Consider the following 25,018-nt stretch of genomic DNA (forward strand, 5'->3'; position numbering starts at 1 on the left):
GAGAAGGAAGCGGTCATTGAAGCCCTAGCCAATCAGGGCATTCAAGCCCAATACATAAAGATCCTCCGTGAGCTGTATTGCGGATTCACTACCAGGATCTCACCATTCTACAAAGAAGTGATTGTTGATGTCAAGAGAGGGGTGTGGCAGGGTGATACCATTTCACCGAAACTCTTCAGTGCCACCCTCGAGAACATCACGCGACGACTGGAATGGGAAGGAATGGGAGTGCAGATAGATGGTCGGCAACTACACCACCTCCGCTTTGCTGATGACATTGTCTTAATAACACCAAACATCACCCAAGCGACACAAATGCTGGCCAACTTCGACCGTTAGTGTGGAAAGGTAGGACTACAGTTGAATCTTATGAAGACAATGTTTATGAGAAACAGCCTCGTTCCTGATGCCCCATTCACTCTCAACGGAACGACCATCTCCGAATGCAACAGCTCTGTGTACCTAGGTCGAGAGGTCAACATAACAAATGACCTGGCACCCGAGCTGCGCAGGAGGAAGAGAGCGGCTTGGAACGCCTTCAAGAACGTCGAAGAAATAGCTAAGAGGACGAAGAACCTCTGGCTCTGGGCACATCTCTTTGATTCCACTGTTCTTCCTGCATTAATATATGCCTCAGAGACCTGGGCCCTAAGAAAACAGGATGAGAACGCTATTCAGGTCTCCCAAAGAAGAATAGAAAGAGCTATACTTGGAATATCACGTTTCACTCAAATGAGAGAAAAAATCCGGAGTTCCGACATCCGTCCACGATCAAGAATCAGGGACGCTGTCTCATTTGCCAAGGTGTCGAAAATCAGATGGGCTGGTCACGTAATGAGATTTAAAGACGACCGCTGGACTAGAGCTGTTACTGACTGGATTCCACAGGATGTCAATAGACTGCGTGGCCGCCCACCTACCAGATGGTCAGACTTCTTCGTCAAGATCATGAATGATCCGTTTGGGGCTCTTCATGTTCCCAGAGCGAACAGATGCCATTGGGCTACACTAGCACGCGACAGGGACAAATGGAGACGTTACTGGCGCCCGCTCGAGCAAATTGATGACTAACGGGAAGTTAAGTGATTAAGTGATTAAGTTTGGGGATTATGCCCACAGAGGGTTGCTCAGAGGTCTATGAGGTGCTGAGGGTTGAACTTGGTACTCCAGCATGCAACCCTTGACCTCTCTTTGGGACCCTAGTATACTTTTTGAAAACAAATGTCTTGTTTACCTTTGTCTTTCAATTACAGCCCCTAAATACACTTGAAAATGAAGAACTGATCTCAGATAATAAAGTATGAAAAGAAAGGAGTAATCTTATTTATTAAACCAGATAAATGAATGTTTTCTTAATTCTGCCTAAAAAATTAGTTAATTCTAATATATCTTATTTTAAGTACTGACAAAATCTTGTCTCTTACTGAGGGTAGGGTACAACATAGTACATGGATTGGAAACCATTTGGCTGGTAATTAAGTTTTATGATTTATTAGGAGTCGCCTTCCCATCATCCTCTGGATGAAAGTTCTGACATCCTGTAATATATAACTTACACTCGCTGCTCTCTATTTAAAAGTGATTATAGGTCTCAGTGTTCTAATTAACTCAGTTTTGTTATAAATAATTAAGACCAGGATGATAATGAATAATTGTCATGTTAATGGAGGCCATTAGATTGGTTTTCAAGTAAAAACAAAAAACCATACAGCTTACAGTCAGTTGATTTTATGTTCTTTGAATTAAATTTTTGTTAGGAGGTATTCCCCCAGATGTTTTCAGAGATTACTATTGACTCTGTGCTCAGGGATCACTCCTGGCAGTTGATCTGAAGACTGGTCTAACAATGGTCGGCCACATTCAAGGCAAGTGCCTTAACCCTGAAACTGTTTCCCTATTGCTGAATTAAACATTTTTTAGGAGAAGGAGAAGAAGGAGTAAAATAAACACAGCTTTATATAAAAGGGACAAAGACAAATTTAAGACTGAAGGTGAGCCTTTTAAAATGTGAAGAAAACAAACATGCTTCAGTGAGTGAACTGTATTTAAAAAGCACCTCAGGAAAATAAAAATGTATCTAAGAGCGACAGGCAAGAGTTCTATGTCTTAAAGGACTAAAAATATCGAATAATTCTTTTAACTTGATTTGTCAAGGCTTTTGATTAAACAAGAGGTCCCAGTTCATTCTTATTCTGCCTTCTAATTATCTTCAGATACAGAGATTGGGAAAATTGGCAATAAGAACTTGGTCTGACACTTTAGACTATATTTTTCGCACATTTAATCAGCAATTTGTTTGCCTCTAAGGTTCTATCAGTAGGAGTTTATCGTGAAGCTTTTCCCTGTAAATTACAACTGCTGAGATTATAGTTCTAGAATTCCCTCCAACTGAGCAAAGTTTCTTCTGGGGTTACGAGACAAAATTAGAAGTTAACAACCACTTAAAATTTATAACTATTATTTTTGTGCCCACCTGTTTCTTTCCTGTCACTTTCTGTACAGTCAGCAATAACCACTTCTAAGGAGAATAACTGCATTTATTGCACCTTCATTCACATTCCACTTTGTATTTTGTGCGCACAGGAACTAATAAATGTTTAATTGAGATCGTTTGTTAAATATATTCCACAAAGTTGCTGTCCTTTCAAAAACATTTAATCACCTTCATCCTGTAATGAAAGCCATCTACAAGAGCAGAAAGAGCACAGATTCTTTGAATTCATCTCTATGGGTCTCATTCTCCTGACCCTGAAAGAGCCTCGAATGTGGCACTTTTTAAAACCTCAGGGCTAGGACAAAGGAGACATTACTGGGGCCTTCTCGAGGCAATCGATGAACAACAAGATGATAGTGATACAGTGATACATCTGCTATGGACAGGATTCCTTATTGCTCAGTTACTAGTAATAGTAACTTCAGATAGTTATTATGTATAATATAAAATAATAGCTAACATTCACTTAGTCAGCACTGTAATATGATGTGTTAAATAACGCAATATTAATAGTGCAGTAGTACTCTAGCACTGTCCTCCCATCGATTTGCTCGAGCGGGCACAAAAACTTGCCTCTAGTCCACATAGGCAGTGAGTTCCAAGACCTGAATTTATAGTCAGCGATACATATTCCCAGCCTTCTCTTACTCATCAGCCCTCTTTATTATTAAAATAAGTACAACTGGACATGTAGTTAATGTAGCTACTGTTATTCAAAATTATAATAAAAAAGTTCCTTGATAAAACAAATTTACCCCGTGTAAACTCCTTTTTGTCTTAAGTGTTCCTAGACTCTCAAATAAGCAAGAGTCCTATCCACTTTCATATAATTCATGTTGTTATCTTATCTTGATCTTATTTGAAGTTCAAACTTGCCTCCATTAATTATACCAGCTTTACATACTAAAATTATAGAAAATGATCTTATCCAAAACCCACATACTAGATTTGTTCTTTGTGTATTCAAGAGCAGATTTCACATCACCTTTAAATTTTCCATTTTTTTCCCATTCTTTGGACAAACACTTAGGGTTTATTCAACTATTCTCTTACAGTCACAGGCTTAATAAACTTTTCTTCAAATCTTGTTTCTTAAAATGTATTAACCAAAGTGAATACAATTTTCCACTATTAAAAAATGATACAGAATTCAAGTTTTCCACTTATAGTCTCTGATACACAGTTTCCATTAACCTATGTGAAATATGCACTAATTCTTTTGTTGGTTTGTTTGGTTTGTTTGGTTTTGATTTGGGGGTCAAACCCAGCAGAGCTTAGAGAGCTAACACTAGGTCTATTTTCAGCTGTTACTCCTTAGGGTGCTACAGGGACTTTACATAGAAGCCTTAGAATTTGAATTGGGATTGGAAGCAGGGACTTTACACAGAAGTGTCAGAATTTGAATTGGGGTTGGAAGCATTTAAAGCAAGTACCTTGACTGCTATCCAATCTCTAAGCTGTAATATGCATTTTCATTCAGAGATGGCACAGACTCTTGCTTCTTATGTAATTTAGAATCACTAGTCAAGCAAAGCATGCCACTGTCAGGTTCCTCTATTCTATGAAGTTATTTGTTTGTTTCAAGCCCCAAATGTAAAAGCATGTTTGTATTTTACTTCTAACATGCTATTTAATAATATGCAAAAGAAAATGAGCTGTATGCTTGAAAAAAAGCTGTAAGTTTTCCTATACTCTCAAACCATACTTTAGTAGAAAAAGAGAATGGGGAAAAGGGCTGAAAGAAAGAAAATAAAAGTATAGGGCAAAAAATACAATTAATGTATTTTACAAAAAATACAAATAATGTGAGAAATAAGAATTGCCCATATTAGAAACAGTGTGGCTTCACTGAGAGCTGAAAGCAGGATAAATGCAGTTTGAGCTTTTTTGTTTGTTTGTTTATTTGGGTTTTTGGATTTTTTTTGAACATTGGAGCCCACCAGGCAGTGCTTCAGGTTGAGAGCTACTCCTGGCTCGGCATTCTGGGGTCACCTCCAGCAATGTGAGTAGAGCATATAGTGTCAAGACAGAAGCGGACTGTAGCTGTTTGAGCCAATTTTCTGACCATGTAGCTCTAAATTTTAGTATATTTTATTACCATTGTTATAATTTAAATAATTTTATACTTAAATCGGTCTGTTATCAAGTTAGCTACCCGCCCTAACATATGATACCATTTGAAAATCTGATTAATTTTCTCCAACTAGATATTTAATTCTATCCTTGGCTTAAATTTAAAAAAAATCTTACGTATTACTCATCATTCTTTAAAAACAAATTGCATTCCTGAGGAAGAATTATCTAGCAGTTGGATTAAGATGGCTGCAATGGGTTTGTTGCAATCAAGTATTTTTCTGGAAAGCTCACACAAAGAATGAAACAGAGAATCATCTAGGAACAGGCAGGAATTCTCTGGAAACATGACAAATTTAGTGAAGAGAAACATATGGCCACATTAATATGATGTAGGCAGGTAGATGAGGGAAGCCCCATCCTCCCACCCTCCATGCCAAACACACACACACAAACGTACACACACACACACACACACACACACACACCATAGCAATGAAATTTTCTGGGAAGAAAAGACACTGGAAATGGGAGTCTCCTGGTGGACGATTCCACAACGAAATAGACCACACCATATTCAATTGATGCTTTTGCCTGACCAATGTCGCTGTTGTCCCAAAATTCCAAACGGGATCAGACCACCATCTCCTTCGTGCAAAATTCTACTTCACAGAGCAGGGAGAAAGGGCTGCAAAGTTTAAGAGAACTCCCAGAACGACCACCAACTGGGAGCTCTTTAACACTATTGCGGCAACAGGGGAAGATGCCATTGTTGACAATATTGACGAGGAATGCAATGGACTGGTTCAGCACCTCCATGATTGTACGAGGAACGCCAAGAGAGATATAGCCACAAAGAAACTCCTGTCTTTGAAAACTCTTGAGTTTATTCACCAACATGGTTTGGCGCTTCCCTCAGGCAACTGCAAGCGAACATCCAAGCTCGCAAAGCAGTGCAGAGATGTGATCAAGGAAAACCTCAAAGAGAGAAGAGCAGAAGTGCTGGTAGATGCGGTAGAAGCCAGGAAAAGCATTCGTAACACCTGCCTGTCCTTCGCCAACTACAAGACCAAGATGACTGCCCTCCGACGTCCTGATGGATCTATCACGTCTTCCAGAAGGGCAATGGAGAAGATTATCCATGACTTCTACTCAGATCTCTTCGATAGCCATGGCCACCTCCCCACATACCAAATTCCACAGGATGGATATGTCATTTCCAATGTTCTCCCTTCTGAAATTCAACATGCCATTTCGTCAGTAAAGAAACAAACAGCACCTGGCCCAGAAAAGGTCAGACCTGAACACCTGAAGAACCTGCCGTCAGTACTCATCAATACGCTGGCTCAGTTCTTCACACGCTACCTGTTTGAATGCAAGGTTCTGTCCCAATGGAAAACCAGCAGGACTGTACTATGTACAATAAGGGAGACATCCATGACATTGGCAACTATCGCCCAATCTGCCTATTGTCTGTCATCTACAAACTGTTCACTCAAGTCATCCTGAATAGGATTGGTAGAACACTAGATGAAGGACAACCATGCGAGCAAGCCGGGTTCCGCAAAGGATTCAGCACCATCGACCATATCCACACGATAATCAAGCTCATTGAGGTTTCTCGGGAGTTCAAGATGCCGCTCTGTCTAACGTTCATTGATTTAAAGAAGGCCTTTGATTCTGTTGAGAAGGAAGCGGTCATTGAAGCCCTAGCCAATCAGGGCATTCAAGCCCAATACATCAGAATCTTCCATGAGCTGTATTACGGATTTACTACCAGAATCTCACCATTCTACAAAGAAGTAGTCATTGATGTCAAGAGAGGGGTTCAGCAGGGTGATACCATTTCACCAAAACTCTTCAGTGCCACCTCAAGAACATCATGAGACGACTGGAAAGGGAAGAAATGGGAGTGAAGATAGACTATCAACTTTGCTGATGACATTGTTCTAATAACAACAAACATTAGCCAAGCGGCACAAATGTTGGCCGACTTTGACCGTGAGTGTGGAAAGGTCGCACTACAGCTGAATCTTACGAAGACAATGTTTATGAGAAACAGTCTCGTTCCTGATGCCCCATTCGCTCTCAATGGAACGACCATCCTCGAATGCAACAGCTATGTGTACCTAGGTCGAGAAGTCAACATGATGAATTACCTGGCACCTGAGTTGCGCAGCAGGAAGAAAGTGGCTTGGAACACTTTCAAGAGCGTCAAAGAAATAGCTAAGAGGATGAAGAACCTCCGGCTCCTGACACATCTCTTTGATTCCACTGTTCTTCCTGCATTAACATATGCCTCAGAGACCTGAGCCCTAAGGAAACAGGATGAGAACGCTATTCAGGTCTCCCAAAGAATTGAAAGAGCTATGTTTGGAATATCACGTTTCACTCAAATGAGAGAAAGAATCTGGAGTTGCGACCTCCATCGATGATCAAAAATCAGGGAAGCCATGGCTTAGAGGCCAACCGGGCATTCTAGGGGAAAGGGTAGCTCAGATAGAGAAGGGAGCACCAAATAAAGGATGTTTGAAGGATCCTCCTAGGAGGGGCGATACATGTTGAAAGTAGACTATAGACTGAACATGATTGCCACTCAGTGCCTCTCTTGCAGACCACAACACCCAAAAGGAGAGAGAGAACAAAAGGGAATGCCCTGCCACAGAGGCAGGGTGGGACGGGGGGTGGGGGGGGGGGAGATGGGTGTGGGAGGGATACTGGGATCCATGGTGGTGAAAAATGGGCACTGGTGGAGGGATGGGTACTTGATCATTATATAATTGAAACCCAAGCACAAAAATTTGTAAATCAAAAAAAAAAAAGAATCAGGAATGCTGTTTTGTTTGCCAAGGCATCAAAAATCAGATGGGCTGGACATGTAATGAGATTTAGAGATGACCGCTGGTCTAGAGCTGTTACCGACTGGATTCCACGGGAAGTCAAAAGACCACGTGGCCGCCCACCTACCAGATGATCAGACTTCTTCATCAAGATCATAAATGGTCGGTTTGAGGCTCTTTGTGTTCCTTGAACGAACAGACGCCATTGGGCTACACTAGCACATGACAGGGACAAATGGAGATATTACTGGAGCCCGCTCGAGCAAATCGATGATTAACGGGAAGTCAAGTGATCAAGTGATCAAATACACTAGTCCTAAGGTTGGCCCACCTTGTGGAAACAAAACAGGAATTGATAAGACCTTCTTCAGAGCAGACCCTGAGGAGATTGGACACCTCCCTAAAGAAAGGTCCTGAAGGAAAATCCCTGAGAACCCTCAATTCCTTCCTTTAATCCAATTAACTCTCAGGTAGCCCAGATCAGAGAGGGCTGGAACCACCCTCTGAGAGAAGATCCAGTGGGCCAAAGGTCAAGAAAGGAGTTTCAGGGCTGGAGCAATAGTACAGTGGGAGGGAATTTGCCTTTCATGTGGCTGACCAGGGTTTGATTTCCAGCATCCCATATGGTCCTCTAAGCACCGACAGTGTAATTCCTGAGGGCCAGGAGTAATCCCTGTGCATCTCCAGGTGTGACCCAAAAAGTCAAAAAAAAAAAAAAGGAGTTTTAAAGACCCTAGCCACTTGGGAACAACCCTAGTAAGTTGCAACAGACTCTTACCTAGCTAGAAAGCCCCAAATTGAGAAACACTATAAAAGCAACTTTGAGCAAAGGAAGCAAACCTATATGCTGCTCGAACCCATATGCTGCTTGTACCCACGTGAATGAGCACATGTAGCACTCTCTCCCTCTCTCTTTATCTCTCTCCCTCTCCCTTTCTCTTTCTCTCTCTCTCACCCACCCCTGCCTTCCCCTTCCTAAGTATCTCCAAATAAAATCTGTTTTATGTCACTGCTTGTCTACTCTGAAATTCTCTGAGAGGAAAGACAAGAACCCAGTAACCCTGGGAAGGCCTGGGACTGGCTTCTTCTTTCCTGCAAAGAGCAACTCTTCGCTCCAACCTGAGTCTGTGGCTCCCTGAGAAATCAGGTGGTGGGGATCAACTCCCATGCAGAGAAGACCAAGTGGACAGCCACCCTGGGGCTAGCAGGGGGCTCTGGCCTAGGCTGTGTAGGGGCTCATGGTAGACTTTATCAGTCCTCGTCTTCCCAGCAGGTCCTGGGTGGCAGAAGTGGATCAGGAGAAAATGACTGTCTCTTTCCTCTCAGCCTCACGTAAGTCAACATGGGGGCCACCTACTTCACTTAGTTCTATCACTAAGTAATAAATTTTGTTACAGGTAGGAAAATCAGGGGACCCTGGTAATGCATTTTGGGGAAAACGGCCTCTGGATCCTGAGCCACCCTAAAGAATTGGAAGCCTTTGGCCCAAGGAAAGCTACTGAGAGGCAGGATTGCAGGGCAGTGCAGGAGGCTTCTGGGAGAGGGGGCTGGATGCTGGATGGCGCGACTCAGTGCTGCAGCAGAGGCAGATGCAGAATATCAAAACAGCATCAACAGCTCCAAACTGCCCCTAGGCAACCACGGTAGCAATGGACTCAACCAAGGTGGGTGGTTTGGGGAAAGTGTATATAAACTAGACTTGGAACTGTCAAAAATTCAACGATATATGAATCACTTTGTAATTCATGGTGCTTAATACTCAATATTTTCATTCTCTCGAGTGCATTACTCCTTCTCTTTCTCTCCCTCCCTCCTCTTCAATACTTCCAAATGCTTTTTTTTACTTCACTGCTTTCCTCCTGAAATCCTTTTCTGAGAGAAAGGTGAAGGACCTGAAAGGCCACTGATAAGGTCTGGGACTGACTTTCCTTTCATGCAAAAAGCAATTTCTAGATCCAGCTTGAGTTCGAGACTCCTTGAGAAAGGAGGTAGTGGGGTTAACTCCCATGAGGCACAGAACTAGTGTAGGTCAGCTGCAGCAAAAGAGTTATTTAAGAAAGTATTTTTAAGAAGTTATTTAAGAGAGCAGAAAGAGAAAAAAAATTAAAGAGACCTCCATGAAGTGAAAGAAGGGAATGACATACTCCAAGCGGGGAAGTGGATGATTCCAGAGTGAAGTACATATATATAAACTAAAAAAAAATTATGAAGCTTCTTATGCAGACAAGAAAACAGGTGGTCTCATTTAGTATTACAGAATCTTCTGGTTGTCTACTCTTGTAAGAGGGCCAAACATTCTCCTTCAGGCTGATATCATGTAATAGTAGCACTATCTTCCTGTTGTACATTGATTTGCTTGAGCGGACACCAGTAAGTAATGTCTCACAACAAATTGTGAGACTTGCTGTTACTTGCTGTTTTTGGTATATTGAATATGTCACAGGGAGCTTGCCAGGCTTTGCTGTGCAGGCAAGATACTCTTGTTAGCTTGCCAGGCTCTCCGAGAGGGTAGGAGGAATTGAACCTGGGTTGGCCGCGTGCAAGGCAAATGCCTTATCCACTGTGCTATCGCTTCAGCCCATATACTGAGTCTTTATTTCCCCTGTGCAATCACCGTCAGCTTTCATATCATTTGGGCTAGGGACTGAGTACCTCTTCTCAGGTTATATCTTTGTTTTGCAACTTTCCACAACTCATTGCCAAGGGGATTCCTTACTCACTTGTCCGCTTCAGAAAACACAAACACACAAAACACGGGAAGTACAGAAAATTAGGAGACAATCTAACTGTTACTTGAATATGAGAAGGGAGAGAACAAACATTGAGTTTTGAGGCTCCATTTCTTTCCAACTGTATGGCATACAACTTGGCAAAAAGTTATAGAAATACTGATTGCAAATAAAAATTCTGAAAAGAAATATTGATTATAATATTTCCAGCATTCCTGCAAACTCACATATAAGAATGCATCGTATGGAAAAGACCTCAGGTTTCACAGATGAAGTTTTAAGTAAGACAAGATCGGCTGTTAAACGTACAAAGCAAAAGAATACATACTACATCATAAGCACATAATAAAAGAAATATTTCAGACTTTGAATTTCTGGCATAGCAATGTGGCAATGTATATTAAAATTTTAAGGGTATTATAGAAGAAATAAGATCATAAAAATAAGTATTAATTAAAAGAAATAAAAAACATTTGTAAAGAGAACTCCAAGAAATGAAAAAGTTATTGAAATTTTAAAACATTCAATAGATAAGCTAAACAAAGAATTACTCAAAGCTAAAGTGACAACTGATAGACTGGAGTATAAATGTGAAGATATTACAGATGACACAGCACTGACAAAGACTGAAGGGAGAAAATAAAGCTGAAAACTACAAAGTTAAGCCCAACATATGAAGCCCCAATATGAGGTTCATAAGGACAAAGATAGAAAGAAACAATATTAAAGGACTTAACGATGGAATGTCAAAAAAAAATGAAGCTTTCTCAAAACTGATGAACGGGATGACACCTCAGATTGAATATCTTAAGAATCCCGAAGAAAAATAAATAAGAATAAATTAATGCTAATATGATGCACACAAAGTACAAAGCCCATGAAAAAAGGAGACTGTAAAGGTTATCAGAGCAAAGTATTTTGTTTTGTTTTGTTTTTTCTTTTTGGGTCACACCCGGCGATGCTCAGGGGTTACTCCTGGCTCTGTACTCAGGAATTACTCCTGGTGGTGCTCAGGGGACCATATGGGATGCTGGGAATCGAATTTGGGTCAGCCACATGCAAGGCAAATGCCCTACCCACTGTGCTATCGCTCCAGTTCCCAGAGCAAAGTATTTTTAAATGAATTACAACTGGCCAGCCGACTTCTAAGCAGACACCTGAGAGCTTCAAAAAGCAAAGGATTGTTTCCTCATAGTGCTGAAAGAAAACTATTTAGAACTAAGTATGGCATTAAGCCCCTTTCAAGGGCCAAGGCGACACCACAGGTAGGGCATTTCTTGCATGTAGCCAATGCCCTTCGACCCGAGCTCTCCACATGGTGCCCAGAGCCCTCTAGCAGTTCCTCCTGGGCACAGTCAGGAAGGCCCTGACAGTCAGATGTGGCCTCGAGCGAACAAAAGTTGCTTCTATCACAATATTGTAAGTCTGCCATAAATATATATACTCTAAGAGAGTACTAGAGTATCTAGAGTATTTTGGGAAGATTTAGAGTATTTTAGGAGGAAGAAAAGTAAGCAGAGAGTAGCTGTAACATAGAAGTAAAAACAATTTTAATAAAACTGTCTCATGCACACACATACATTCCTTATATTTTGAATTAGAGGCTACCAAGTCCCAGAAAACTGATTGTGTTCTTTTCTTTCTGGTATCTCTACAAGATATCTTATCTCTTCCTTTCCTTTCATTTCATACCTCTGACAAAAGTTCAACTGCTTATATACATAAAATGTACTAAGACTTTATGCATTAAAAAATTGCAGGACACCCCCAGTTAAAATACAGGAGTGCCCATAGGAAAAGAAAGATTTTACCCCAAAGATGTACTGACATTCCTCTTGGCAACTACCACAGAGTTACAGATTACATTTTCTATTTGCAGTAGGCCCCGAGACTGACTTTCTTATTTAAATCAATTTAATAAGAACAGTATCAATGACTTCAAAGATAAATTTATGAAGGGAAAAATAGCACTTGTGGGGACATTTGCAAAATAAATTTTCTTTTTTTTTGTTTGCTTTTTGGTCATTGGTGGGGATGCAACATGCAGGTTTCTCTGCGCTGACTCCTGCCTCTGTGCTCAGGGATTACTCCTAATGGGCTTGGGGGACCATATGAGGTGCTGGGATCAAATCCGGTCTGCCACCTGCAAGACAAGTACTCTACTCACTCTGCTATTTCTCCACATTCTATTCTTTGTCATTTCTTAAAAAAAAGAAAAAATGGTGTGGATTAGGGTCAAACTTGGTAGTTCTGAGGGGCTACTCCCTGCTCAGAGCTCAAGAGTGATTCCTGGAGGTTCTTGAGAACCATATGCAGTGCCCTGGACTGAATCAGGCTCAGCCACATTCAAGTCTCTGAACCACTGTACTCCCTATCTTGCCTCTGACCTTTTACATTTTTCAAATTTTTATTTCTTTATTTCAGGACTGGGGTTGGGTCATATCCATCTGTGTTTTGGGCCTAGTCCCGGCTCTGTGTTGAAGCATCACTCCTGGAGGGACTTCAATGCCTGAGGTCTAGCCTGAGTTAGCAGTATGCGAGGCAGCTGCCATCACAGGTGCACCATCTCTCTGGCTTTCCTGTTCATTTTTACTTTTCTTTTTTTAATGAATCACCGTGAGATGCAGTTACAGACTTACAAACTTTTGTGCTTATGTTTCAGTCATATAATGATCGAGCACCTATCTCTCCACCAGTGCCCATTCTCCCCACCAATGATCCCAGCATCCTTCCCACCCACCCACCCACCCTAGCCCTGCCCCCCACCTCTGTGGCAGGTGCATTCCCTTTTACTCTCTTTCCCTTTGGGTGTCGTTGTGCAATACAGGCATTAAGTGACCATCATCTTCGGTCTATAGTCTACTTTCAGCACACATCTCCCATCCCAAACGGGCCCTCCGAACATCCTTTACTTGGTGGTCCCTTCTCTATCTGAGCTGCCTTTTCCCCCAGCATGTGAGGCAGGCTTCTAAGCTGTGGAGCAATCCTCCTGGTCCTTATCTCTACTATCTTTGGGTGTTAGTCTCCTATTCTGTTACTGTATGTGCATACACTGTCTTTAGAAATATCCATAAAATAGTGCTACTTGCTTTGAAAATAAAATGAAATAAAAATGTAAAAGGCAATTTTGTTTTATTTTGAATTAAATACGAGGGATAAATAATATTAAAAATTATCAATGTCTTTAAAAGAAAAGCGAAGATCCTTCTTACTCAAATCACTTCTTTTTCTAGGTTTCCCTGAATCCTTAAAAGTGATTTTTCCCCTTTCAGTAACTCCACGTGTCCTCATTTCCCATGTTAATTAGATAGGGCAGAGCTGACAATAAAAGAATAAAAAATTTTCCCCATCATAGTTGTTATCTATTATACATGACTAATACATGGAAAAAGTAAGAGAGGTTTTTTCCAATTAACCTGAGGACTTGGACGAATGACTTTGAAATTTTACACTAAAAACTTTTAACTACATTTTTAATAGTAAAAAGACAGATTTCCATGAAACATTAATTTTTAAAATTTGCATTATAATTAATATAGAGCAACTGTGAGTAAATGTATAGAATGCAAACTGCCAAATTAAATATTATAAAACCATTAAAATCTAATAAAAGTCTGTGATTTGCAAATGGAATAAAAACTTTATAAATTTCACAAATTTATAAATAAACCAAAAAAAACCTGAATCATTTTTTTATCCTTAGCTTGTAAAATCCAAGGGTATGGCTCAGCTAACTTCAAGGTCAACTAAAGCTTCAAACAGTATATAAAATTTTGCTTAAAATGTATAGTATACTCACATTTTCTTTCTCTGAGTACCTACTATCTACCTGACATGGGGTTGTGTATCTGACATTCTTGCTTTTAATACCCAGAACAAACTTATGATGTAGAAGTTATTGTCATTCTCATTTTAAATAGGTGAAAATTAAGTATTATAACTAGGTTCCAAAGAGCTATCTTAAGGTTAAGTATACAAATGACTGGAAGCAGCTAGTGTTCGAGGGGATATAGTGAAAAAAAGAACACTTATTCATCATTGGTGGGAAAGTTTTCTGGTTCAGCCTCTCTGGTATACAGCATGGAGATTCCTCACAAACAAAGAAACAAAAAGAGTAGAGGTATATGACAAGTAATTCCACTTCTTGGCATCTGTCTTACACACACACACACACACACACACACACACACACACACACACATACACACAAAGCACCAGGGGCTGGAGTAACAGCACAGTGGGTAGGGCATTTGCCTTGCATGCGGCCAACCCAGGTTCAATTCTCAGCATCCCATATGGTCCCCCGAGCACTGCCAGGAGTAATTCCTGAGTGCATTAGCCGGAGTAACCCCTGAGCATCACGGGGTGTGACCCAAAAAGAAAAACAAACAAACAACAACAACAAAAAAAAACACATTAAATCAAAAAGATTTGTGCCCAGAGTCAAGGAAACTGAAAAAATGAACTTCAACTTTGTAATGTGTCCATTAAAGTGTCAGGTGGGGCAAAGGGCGGGCAGGGCACGATGGAGCCTGGGGACACTGGTGGAGGGACGTTGACACTGGTGGTGGGCTTGGTGTTGAAGTATTATGTGCCAAAAACTTAACTATGATTTTTTTTTTTTGCTTTTTGGATCACACCCAGCAATGCTCAGGGGTTACTCCTGGCTTTGCACTCAGGAATTACCCCTGGTGGTGCCCCGGGGACCATATGAGATGCCAGGGATTGAACCCGGGTTGGCCGCGTGCAAGGCAAATGCCCCACCCACTGTGCTATCACTCCGGCCCCAGTTAGACCAATTTTTTAAAAGAATTTTAAAAGTTAAAAAAAAATGTGCCCACCTGTGTTTACTGCAGCTTAGTACAATAGCCAAGACATAGAAACATTCAAAATGTTCAATGACAGATAACTGTTCAATGAGACTGTGCACATATACATAACAGAACACTACGAAGTCTTGCAATTTAGCTCTCCCTTTATATAGCAACTTTTATTCCCAGTTGTAAACATTTATATTTGATTTAACTCAGCAGTTAAATCAAATATATATGTAGGAAGCTATATATAAATGTAGGAAATATAAATGTAGGAATCAAATATAAATTGTAGGAAGCTGTCAAAAATTTTAGAGTTAAATTTAAAATAAAGACTGAAAGATATTTTTGATATATTAAAACAGCTTTGAAGAATAATTATTTTATCAGACACATGTTTGGTAGATTTAGCAATTGTGTAATAAATATATTCCAATAGAGACAGAAGTTGTAAACCTCAGTAGACAGATTTCTAATGCATTTTGTTATCCAAAATATAATCACCCTGCTAACTTAAATGCCTGATGGAATAGTTAGTATAGGAGAGATAGTATAGGGGTTAACTTGCTTTGCAAATGACCAGTCCTGGTTTGAGTCACTACAGTGTATAAGGATCTCAAGCACATCTAAGTATTCCTGAGGACAGAGCCAGGAGTTAGCCCTGAGCAGAGCCAGGTGTGATCCACACACATACAGAGAAAATCACATATGGATCTTTTTATAGAGTCATTCTTTATTTCTTTATGTTGGTCTTGGGACCACAGCTAGTGGTGTTAAGGGCTGACTTCTGGCTTTTTGCACAGGGATAAGGATGCTGGTGCTCAGGTACCAACACGGTGCCAGGGATGGAACCCAGCAGCTGCATTAAGGCAGGAATCCTACCAACTGTACTCTCTCGGGACCCATACACAGTAACTTTTAAAAGGTCATGAAAATTTTGTTGTTCATAAAAGGCATACAATTATCTCTGTGAAATGAGTAAATGTATTCATCAATTTTACTAAGAAACACAATACAAAAGCAGTTTGATTAAACCAGGAGGGAGGGGATGAGATCTAATCAACAAAAATGACACATGTTCGTAAATGTAAGACACATTAAGGCTGTTTTTCAAAGAATTATTAAATTCTTTTTTAAAAATTCTCAATGATTTCATCATGAGAAGTCAAGAGATTTCTAATAATAGAGGTAAGACTGCGACCTAGGCTGACCCTGCTTTAATTCCTGGCACCCTCAGCAGTCACTCCTGAGCACAAATCCAGGAGTCCCTAAGTATCAAAGGGTGTGCCCCGACCCTTCAGAAGAATAGCTACTTAGGCCAAGAATTAATTTCCTCTTCAGGACATCAGGCAGCGTAAAAGCCCATCAGATTGAATTTAGTCCATTCTTCTCTCTCTTATTTTAATGTTTTTATGTGCTTAAACTTAGAAAATCTTGACAATCCTACTTCACAGTGAAAGAGCATTACAGAAGTGAGAAGACAGAAATAATTTACAGACTTTTATGTTCTGAGATTATGAGAGCAACAGAAAAATGGTTTAATTGTTTAGATAGTACCAGCAGTCAACCAAATAAAATGGCAAATGAATGACTTGGTGCTCAACACACTAAATGCATTTTCCCAGACAGTCATCTCAAGTACATTTCTCAAATCTTTGGAGTCTATGTGATTGGTTCTCATCAGTGATATGAGGGTAAATACTACATTCTTTCTGGCCTCCACAATAACAGTGCAAGTGTTCTCTCCAGCTGTCTCCATGATCCTATTTTCAATTCCAATCCCAGCTGCCTTTAACTCTTCCACCGCTGCTCCCTGTGACATGACGAACTGAGTTAAGTGTAGAAAGATAAGTACACTTTGTATTTATTACCAAAGTCTGGGATTAACAAGAGAAGCTGATGTTAGTTATCTTTATATTAATGGAGTAGATATCCATATCTATCATTTGTGCTAGGCATAATGTATATTTGATGAGTATATTAATAAGTTTATGAGGCTGGAGAGATATCACAATGGGTAGGGTGCTTGCCTTGCATGCAGTTGACCCAGGTATGATCCTGGGCACCCTGTATGATCCCACGCAGTGTATTAATATATAATAACTGTATGTTTAATTAAATAAGTTTATATTGTTTGTAAATAGCAGCTGAAGACCTCTGGAACCCAGACACAGCCATGCTAAGACCACTCTCCACAATCTCGAATGAGTGTCATGCATGAAAGAACTGGCAGAGGAACCCAGGTGGGTAGGACCCGGGGCTGAGATCTCCAAGCCTACTCGGTTTGGGACTGGGCCTCCTCCACCCAGATCCCCCATCATCCAGTAGCTAGACAGTAACACCCACCAACTGCCGTGTAACCCCATCAATGGCCAAGATCCAGAAACTATAAAACCAAGCTCCCAGAAGTGTGTGAACGCATTCGCAGCTGTGCGACCTCTTATTGTCTAGTTCTCGTTCTCGGAGAACCCAGTAGGCTACCGAGATTATCCTGCCCACATATATGCCTGACTGGGAACACCTGTAAAGGTGATTAGAGGCTGCCTCAAAAGCCTCCATCATTCTTGGAGAGCCTGGCAAGCTACCGAGAGTATCTCACCCGCAAGGCAGAGCCTGGCAAGTTACCCATGGTGTACTCGATATGCCAAAAACAGATGGTCCTCATTCCTCTGACCCTGAAAGAATCCCCAATATGCCACCAGGCTACACTAGCACGTAACAGGGATGAATGGAGATGTTACTGGAGCCCGCTCAAGCAAATTGATGAACAACGGGATGATAGTGATAGTGATACAATGTAGCACTGTAGCACTGTCCTCCTGTTGTTCATCGATTTGCTCCAGTGGGCACCAGTAACATCTCCATTGTGAGACTTGCTGTTACTGTTTTTGGCATATCCAATATGTCACAGGGAGCTTGCCAGGCTCTGCTGTGCGGGTGGGATACTCTTGGTAGCTTGCCAGGCTCTCCTAGAGGAATGGAAGAATCATGCCCAGGTCAGCCGCGTGTAAGGCAAACACCCTTACCCACTGTGCTATCGCTCAATCCAAGTTTATACTACCTGCTTTAATTTCTTTATAGGACTAATTATTCCCTGACATTATTATATGGAATATTTTTCCTAGTTATAGTTTCCCTACGGGAACATCCCCCATCTTGTAGTTGGCAGTGTTGTTTGAGAGAAATCTAAATTTGTTTGTGGGTTTTGTTTTTTATTTGTTTGTTGATTTGATTTGTTTTGGTGGGTGTGGCTCGGGAGCCACACCCAGTAGTGCTCGGAGGATATTCCTGACTCTGGGCTAAGAAGTTACCCTTGACCTTGCCTTGGAGACTCTACCAGTTGCTGAGAATTTAAACGCGGGTTGATGATGCAAGGCAGGTATTTTCATGCCTGTGCAACTCTCTGGCCTTTGATTTGTTTTGTCTCTAGCAGGTGGATGAATTTTATCTGCATGGATCTTGGGCCATGCTGGTGGTGCTCATTCTGATTTCTGGCTCTGGAGGCAGGGGACTGTGTGGGGTACTGGAGATCACACAAGGGTTGGCTCCATACAGGGCAAATACTCTCACTTACTCTACTATTTTTCTGGCCCCTAGAGTCTTCTCTTGTCCTTAAAGCAAACATCTTGAAACTTTTGAACTTTACTAGATACAATTATTTCTTTTGGGATTCTCTTATTCCCCTTTTCTCAATTACTCTCTATGCAAATACTATTAAGTTTGGACTGATCATTTTTTTTTCCAAATTTTCATCTACTATTTTTTAATCCTTTAATTTCCTTTTTATTTTGTTTTTTTTTTTTTTTGCTTTTTGGGTCACATCCTGCAGTGCACAGGGGTTACTCCTGGCTCTGTGCCCAGGAATTACCCCAGGTGGTGCTCAGGGAACCATATGGGTTGCTGGGAATCAAACCCGGGTTGGCCGCGTGCAAGGCAAACGCCCTACCCGCTGTGCTCCAGCCCCTAATTTTCTTCCTTTTAAAAATTTTTCTTAGACATATATTTCAGACAGATTGATTTTTAGTCTTCTTCCTAGAGATGTTTTAGCATTGTGTATTTGTTTTTTTTAACTGCTAGTTTCATGGGTATTATAACTTTTCCAGCTCCCGGAAGCACATGGCTGTATTTGCGGCCACGTGACATCTTATTATCTCATTCTGACTTTGGACAACCTGGCAGGCTACCAAATGTAACCTGCCCACATGGCAGAGTCTGGCAAACTCGCCGTGGCATACCCAATATGCCAAATACCAGTAACAATAATGGTTCTCATTCTCCTAAACCTGAAAGGGCCTTGAATATGGCACTTTTTAAAATCTCAGGGCTAGGACGAAGGAGAAGTTACTGGGACCTGCTCAAGGCAATCGACGAACAATAGGATGATCGTGACCCAACTAGGCTATAATTTCTGTACAAACTTAGAGTCACAGTTTTATTCATTTTGATAACCTATTTCTAGGTCATCAGTCAGTTTATACAGTGCTATAATAAATATTTTTACATGGGTAGATTTGAAAATTATTTCCTGTGAGTACTGTCTCAACTAAAGTTATGTTTTTTTTAAAGGGCACATTTTTATTTTGAACTATATCAACACAAGAGATGGTTTTGGGAGGTGAAGGTTTAGACTATAACTTGGAGCAGAATTGGGGTCAAACTCTTTGAGACAAGTTTTTATTACTACATTTTCTCTAACAGGAGCCATGAGTGCCCTGTTTACAAAAAAGCAAAACTATGGTCTTGGACCAATGTGTTTGAGAAGGAAAAGGTAAACTAAGATGCAGTGATGGAGAGCACCAACTTTATCCAAAGGAAAGGAAGGAACTAGGTATTTTCTATGCTCTAGAATTTAAAGTTATTTTTAGCTTAAAATATAATAGTTTGCAAATATACGAATTTACTCATGTGGGACACCTCAGGACCTCCTTGAATAAAACTCTATTCTTTATCATTAGAGTGACTGTGAGCAAAAAATGTAAAAAAAAAACCACTAATAAAAAATCTAGGCTTGAGAGTAAAATCCAGGAACTTGCATTCAGTAGCTGTTATACTTTAGAAAAAAAAATCATTCTGAACCTATAATACTTTGCAAATGAAGAAAAAGAGCTGTGAAGAGGAAAGTGATTATGAAGAAGTCATATGACTTGCCCAAGATTGCATAGATTTTGAACATATGTTTGCCCTCAAAGTTCTTGGCTGCTATAACTACTTAGAATCATATTGGGACTATCTTCTTAGACATGAAAGTTCAAGAATAGTTAAATAGAAAAGGCTAAGTATCCTAGTGAGTTATTTTAAGTCCAGTTTTAAATTTACATTACTAAGATTAATCTTATGCCATTCCACACTTTAACTATCTCAGTATAATGATTTTCTGGGAGAAGAATGAAATGCTGGATTTAATATGACCATTATTCAAACTAGATATTGGGACAGGCTTTATTTAGAAATTCCACATCATTTAAAGACCCTGAAAAAGACTTTCAATACCTATACTGCACAGAAATACCACAAAAGTTCAGGAAGTAGTCACCAGAGGTACTGGCAGAGTGGAGGTCCTCGTGCACCTAATTCTATTTGGTCTTGGGTATTCTGGGGGAGAGTGTGGGATAGAAATCTGGAGAACCATTTCATTGAAGACACCTGATTTTCATTTTTATTAGGTCATTTCTATAATAGTTAGCTACCAGAAATCTATATTTTGGGGGTATATGGACGGGATTAAATCTAGGGCTTTATATATACTCTATATTTAGCTACATCTCTTGTCTCTGGAAATTTTAATTTTAAATAAGTTAATAAGTTCTCTGGGAAAACAGAATATATAATAAGCTTGGGAGTTTTGAATTTGAAAAATATTTCCTTGAAGAAAGAGTCTCCACACATCATAGATATGCATTTTCTATTGAAGACTTTTGAAAACAATCATTGGAAGTTGAGAAACATCACTTGTAGAAAATGATGACCTGGTAGTGACTGTTTGTAAGCATACATTTATGCAGAGTAGATATAGTAATATATATTTAATAAAATTTTCAGTCTGGAATGGATAGAAACATTTATAATTCTCATTCTGAGCAGTGTTTTATTTAACCAGATAACTCTACTGCAATGTAACGGAGGTAGAACAGGCTACTTCAAAAAAAAAGACTATTTTATTGAGAGTAACAGAAAATAATAAGAGATTACAACCCCCAAGCACTGGTGGAAACACCTTTTCCTTATGCAAGATAATCAGACTTCCTCAAGTCATGTTCTACTGGATGTCACTGAACTACAAGCAACCACACTTACACTGACATGATTTTAATTAGGAGATAATGTTCAAAACAACATTCACAGAAGAACTTCAGTTAACAGAAATTTTTTTAAATTGTAAACAATACAGGAAAAATGCATTTCTGGGGATGGTTCACACCCAGTGATGCTCAGAGCTCAAGGGACTGTAAGAGATATTAGGGGTCGAATCAGGGTCAGTCACATTCAAGGTCAGGACCCTCTTGCTGTACTATCTCTCTAGCCCCCACCAAGGAATCAATTTACAATAATTCAATCTTCTAGTACTTGGAAGAAGAATACTGAAGGAATTGAAGACTTTGAATATTGTAAAATAAATATCAATCAATAAATATTGAATGAACCAGATAAAGAGCTATTAAAATTTCATAAATGTGGATGCAGGAGGTAGTATGCCTTAGTGAGTTTGCCATTAACTTAGACTCTATAGTTTACCTTAGATAGATTTCAGGGTAAAATGGACTCCAAGTACAAGCACTGACTAGCATAAATTGTGAAGTCATAAAATCCTAGGCAATCCTAAACGCATTTCTTTAAAAAAGTTCTCTATGCTTCATAAGAGCTGCAACATCGTCTTGGGTGGCTTTTGGAAAATTCCCAGTGAATATGTACCACTGAAACTTTCCAACATCTGCCTCCACGTACCTCGTTAGTAACAGCCCCATGAATTGGAGAGCCCGCTTTAAAGGTGAAACATTATTTTTCTCACAAATTACTTTATACGTGATGTAAAAATCGATTTTTTTCAGAAACAGAATGATTTTCTTACCTGTTTCACAGCTGGGCCCGGTGAAGCCCTGCGGACAGGCACACACGTTTGCAGCAATGCAAGCTCCTCCATTCCGACAGCCGTCTTTGCAAAATGCTAAAATAATTGAGATGTGTGATTTCAATACTTTAGATACAAGGAGTTTAAGATTTTTTTCCTGTGTTCTTGGAGATATAGATAAAAAATTACAAGCAGTATTTTAATTTCTTATTCACAAATCTTATTCATATAACTTATTGTAGGATAACAATATAACAATTGATTTGTCCTTTCTCCCTTGCCATAAGGAGCTTAAGTTATACCCATCACAGTGCTCCAAAGTCACTCCCATTCCTTTGTTTATCTGTAATCACTTCTCTATGCTCTCCTCCCCAACCAGTTAATCAGTTTTTCCCCCTAATCAGACTCTGTCAATTTGTAAGGTCAGATCCTTCTAGAACACTGAACATGTCTTGTAAGTTAATATTGCCTTTCTCCATTCCCTCACTTTCACTGTCCTCCTGTTGGTTATTGATTTGCTTGAGCAGGCCCAGTAACATCTCTATTGTGAAACTTATTGTTACTGTGTTTGGCATATCCAATACGTCATGGGTAGCTTGCCGGCTTTTCCGTGCGGGCGAAATACTCTTGGTAGCTTGCCAGGCTCTCCAAGAGGGGTGGAGGATTCGAACTCAGGTCAGCCTGGTCAGCCGCGTGCAAGGCAAAAGCCCTACCCACAGTGTTATCTCTCCAGCCCTTATGTCTTTTGAATAGTTTACTTTAAAACAATATCCTTTTTGTATAGACACAGGAAGACAGTTAATATTATGCTTTTGTAACTTAAGATTTATTGGCTTCAAATATTATTCACTCCTGCACATCTGCTTTCTCAACTTAACCTTAGTTGCCCTTAGTTCCTAGCATCCCAGAAGCAGGGTCCCGATGAGAGACTGAATGAACCCAGGGGAAGCTGTGAGCTACCCTGGCATCAAAAGGGACCAGGCCAAAGTGCCACAATTCTTAACTATAAGTTAAGAGCTTGATCATAGACAAATGCTGTCATGATCTTAAAGCAACAATGAGACTAGGACTCTGCTAGACTAGGAAAGACTAATCTGCCTGAGCACTGTAGTCTGAGATTGAGATGACCCCAGGATAGCGATTCTATAAGTTTAATGTATCTCTTACTGTGTCCATACAAAATGATTAATATTATGAATGCTTATATGTTTGTTGAACAAGGAGAGGAGAAACACACCCATGGGATTCCGCTTCTTGGGGAGGTCATCCTACTGAATGGGTATCTGTTCTAGAAGTACCCCCTGATGGAAAGAACTTTACCCCTATTGATTGTGACCACACCTATGTGTAATTTTTACCCCAACCCCTCATGCTGGGGAATTTAACGAGACAGTAAGAGTGGGCTGGAAGATCCAGATTCCAGAGACAGAAGGAGGATGAAGGGGGATGGAGGAGGAGAATGAAGTAGCATAGGGGAGGAAGAAGCAGGAGGAGAATCAGAGGAGAATGGAGATGAGATTGGAATAAACTGCAACTGACACCAGCCAGTCTGGCCCTCATTCCTTCCTTCACCTGCCCATCGCCATGGACCTCCCCAGAGTGGGGTAAACGACGTGAGACTACCGAACACAGGCAGTGGGAGAGATAGAGCCACAGCCCCCTTTTTTGTGTTTACACAACTTATAAATTCAGATAAATAGTATAATTCATATATAAAATTTTTATGAGTCCTCCTTTCAATATTGAAGCATTATTTCACCTCTTAATAAAATAGCAACTATCTTTGAACAAAAACAGTAATATTACACCACAGGAAATACATTAAAATTAGAATTGAATCTCATTGTAATCAGCCTGAAATTAAACATCACAAAATAACAGATATTCTAGACAGTTTACTTAGGAAGCAGTATCAACAGAACAAAATTAGGAATTAGGAAGTAAAATAAATCCTATCCTGTTTTCCTGTTTTCACCATTCTAGATACTGGACAAAGTGACAAAATATTAATGATATAAACCATTGTTCGAAAACTTCTAAATCAACCTTGCTAAAGAATTAGACAATAGAAAGAAAAATTGCTATCACTGTCTTCAGAAAGAATTTTCCTTCCTTTGGTAAAAATAGGTCACAATTGAGAACAGGACATAGACTATTACACAGCGTGTATATGTGAGTGATGGGAAAACTTTTGCTGTGTCTAAAGAAAAAGGAGCCCAAAACTTAAGTTATTGCGAGGGCAATTGTTTGATGATGCCTCTATCAAAGAGATGTGGAAAACTCAGGCTGAAATCTCCTACAAGCATCTGTTTCCATTTCAACTTATTTTAGACTCTATAAAGGCTAGGGCTGGTCTTTAGCCTGAGAGGCCTGTCATGAACAAACAAGATGAGCATGTTCTAGTTATCTGGTATGTGTTTTCTTTACATCTCACTAATTAGGATACTAGTATATTAGGAGACAGAATAATGTGGAAAAAGAGAACTTGTGGCATTTTAGAAGAAAGATTAAACCCCAATGGAGTCTCAAAGCATCAGGATGCTTTGGAGAAGTCCTAAGGGTTGAGTTTACTAAGGACTGTATTAGTCTGGCTTTTATGAAGAATTGCTTAGTTTCTTAAAGGAAATTCTTGTGACGTTTGCATCCCCAAATGAGCAGATCTTCTTCATGGTGTTATATATAAAGATCTGAAATATAGAGAAAGTACATACCAGATAGTCATTTTCAAACCAGAGTGGTTCTCTATTTTATTCATAGTACTATAGCACTGTCATCCCATTGTTCATCAATTTGCTCAAGCAGGCACCAGTAACATCTCCATTGTGAGACTAGTTGTTATTGGTTTTGGCATATCAAATACGCCATGGGGAGATTGCCAGGCTCTACCATATGAGTGGGATACTCTTGATAGCTTGTTGGGATCTCCAAGAGTAATGGAGGAATTGAACCCGGGTCGGCTGTGTGCAAGACAAGTGCAATGTCAAATGTATTATCATAGATCA

The 25,018-nt window shown here is 40.0% G+C and overlaps 1 protein-coding gene across 1 annotated transcript in view; it reads right to left on the reverse strand.

The window, feature by feature from the left end:
• The window catches only part of NELL2 (neural EGFL like 2), a 457,184-nt gene that overhangs the window by 121,034 nt on the left and 311,132 nt on the right, over positions 1-25,018 (reverse strand). Inside the window, exon 15 of the mRNA XM_056117742.1 lies at positions 22,017-22,112. Coding sequence (XP_055973717.1) covers positions 22,017-22,112 — 96 coding nt within the window. The remainder of the gene's footprint in view (positions 1-22,016; positions 22,113-25,018) is intronic.

This window comes from Sorex fumeus, unplaced genomic scaffold (genome assembly GCF_029834395.1).
Source record: "Sorex fumeus unplaced genomic scaffold, SorFum_2.1 ptg000036l, whole genome shotgun sequence".
NCBI lineage: Eukaryota > Metazoa > Chordata > Mammalia > Eulipotyphla > Soricidae > Sorex > Sorex fumeus.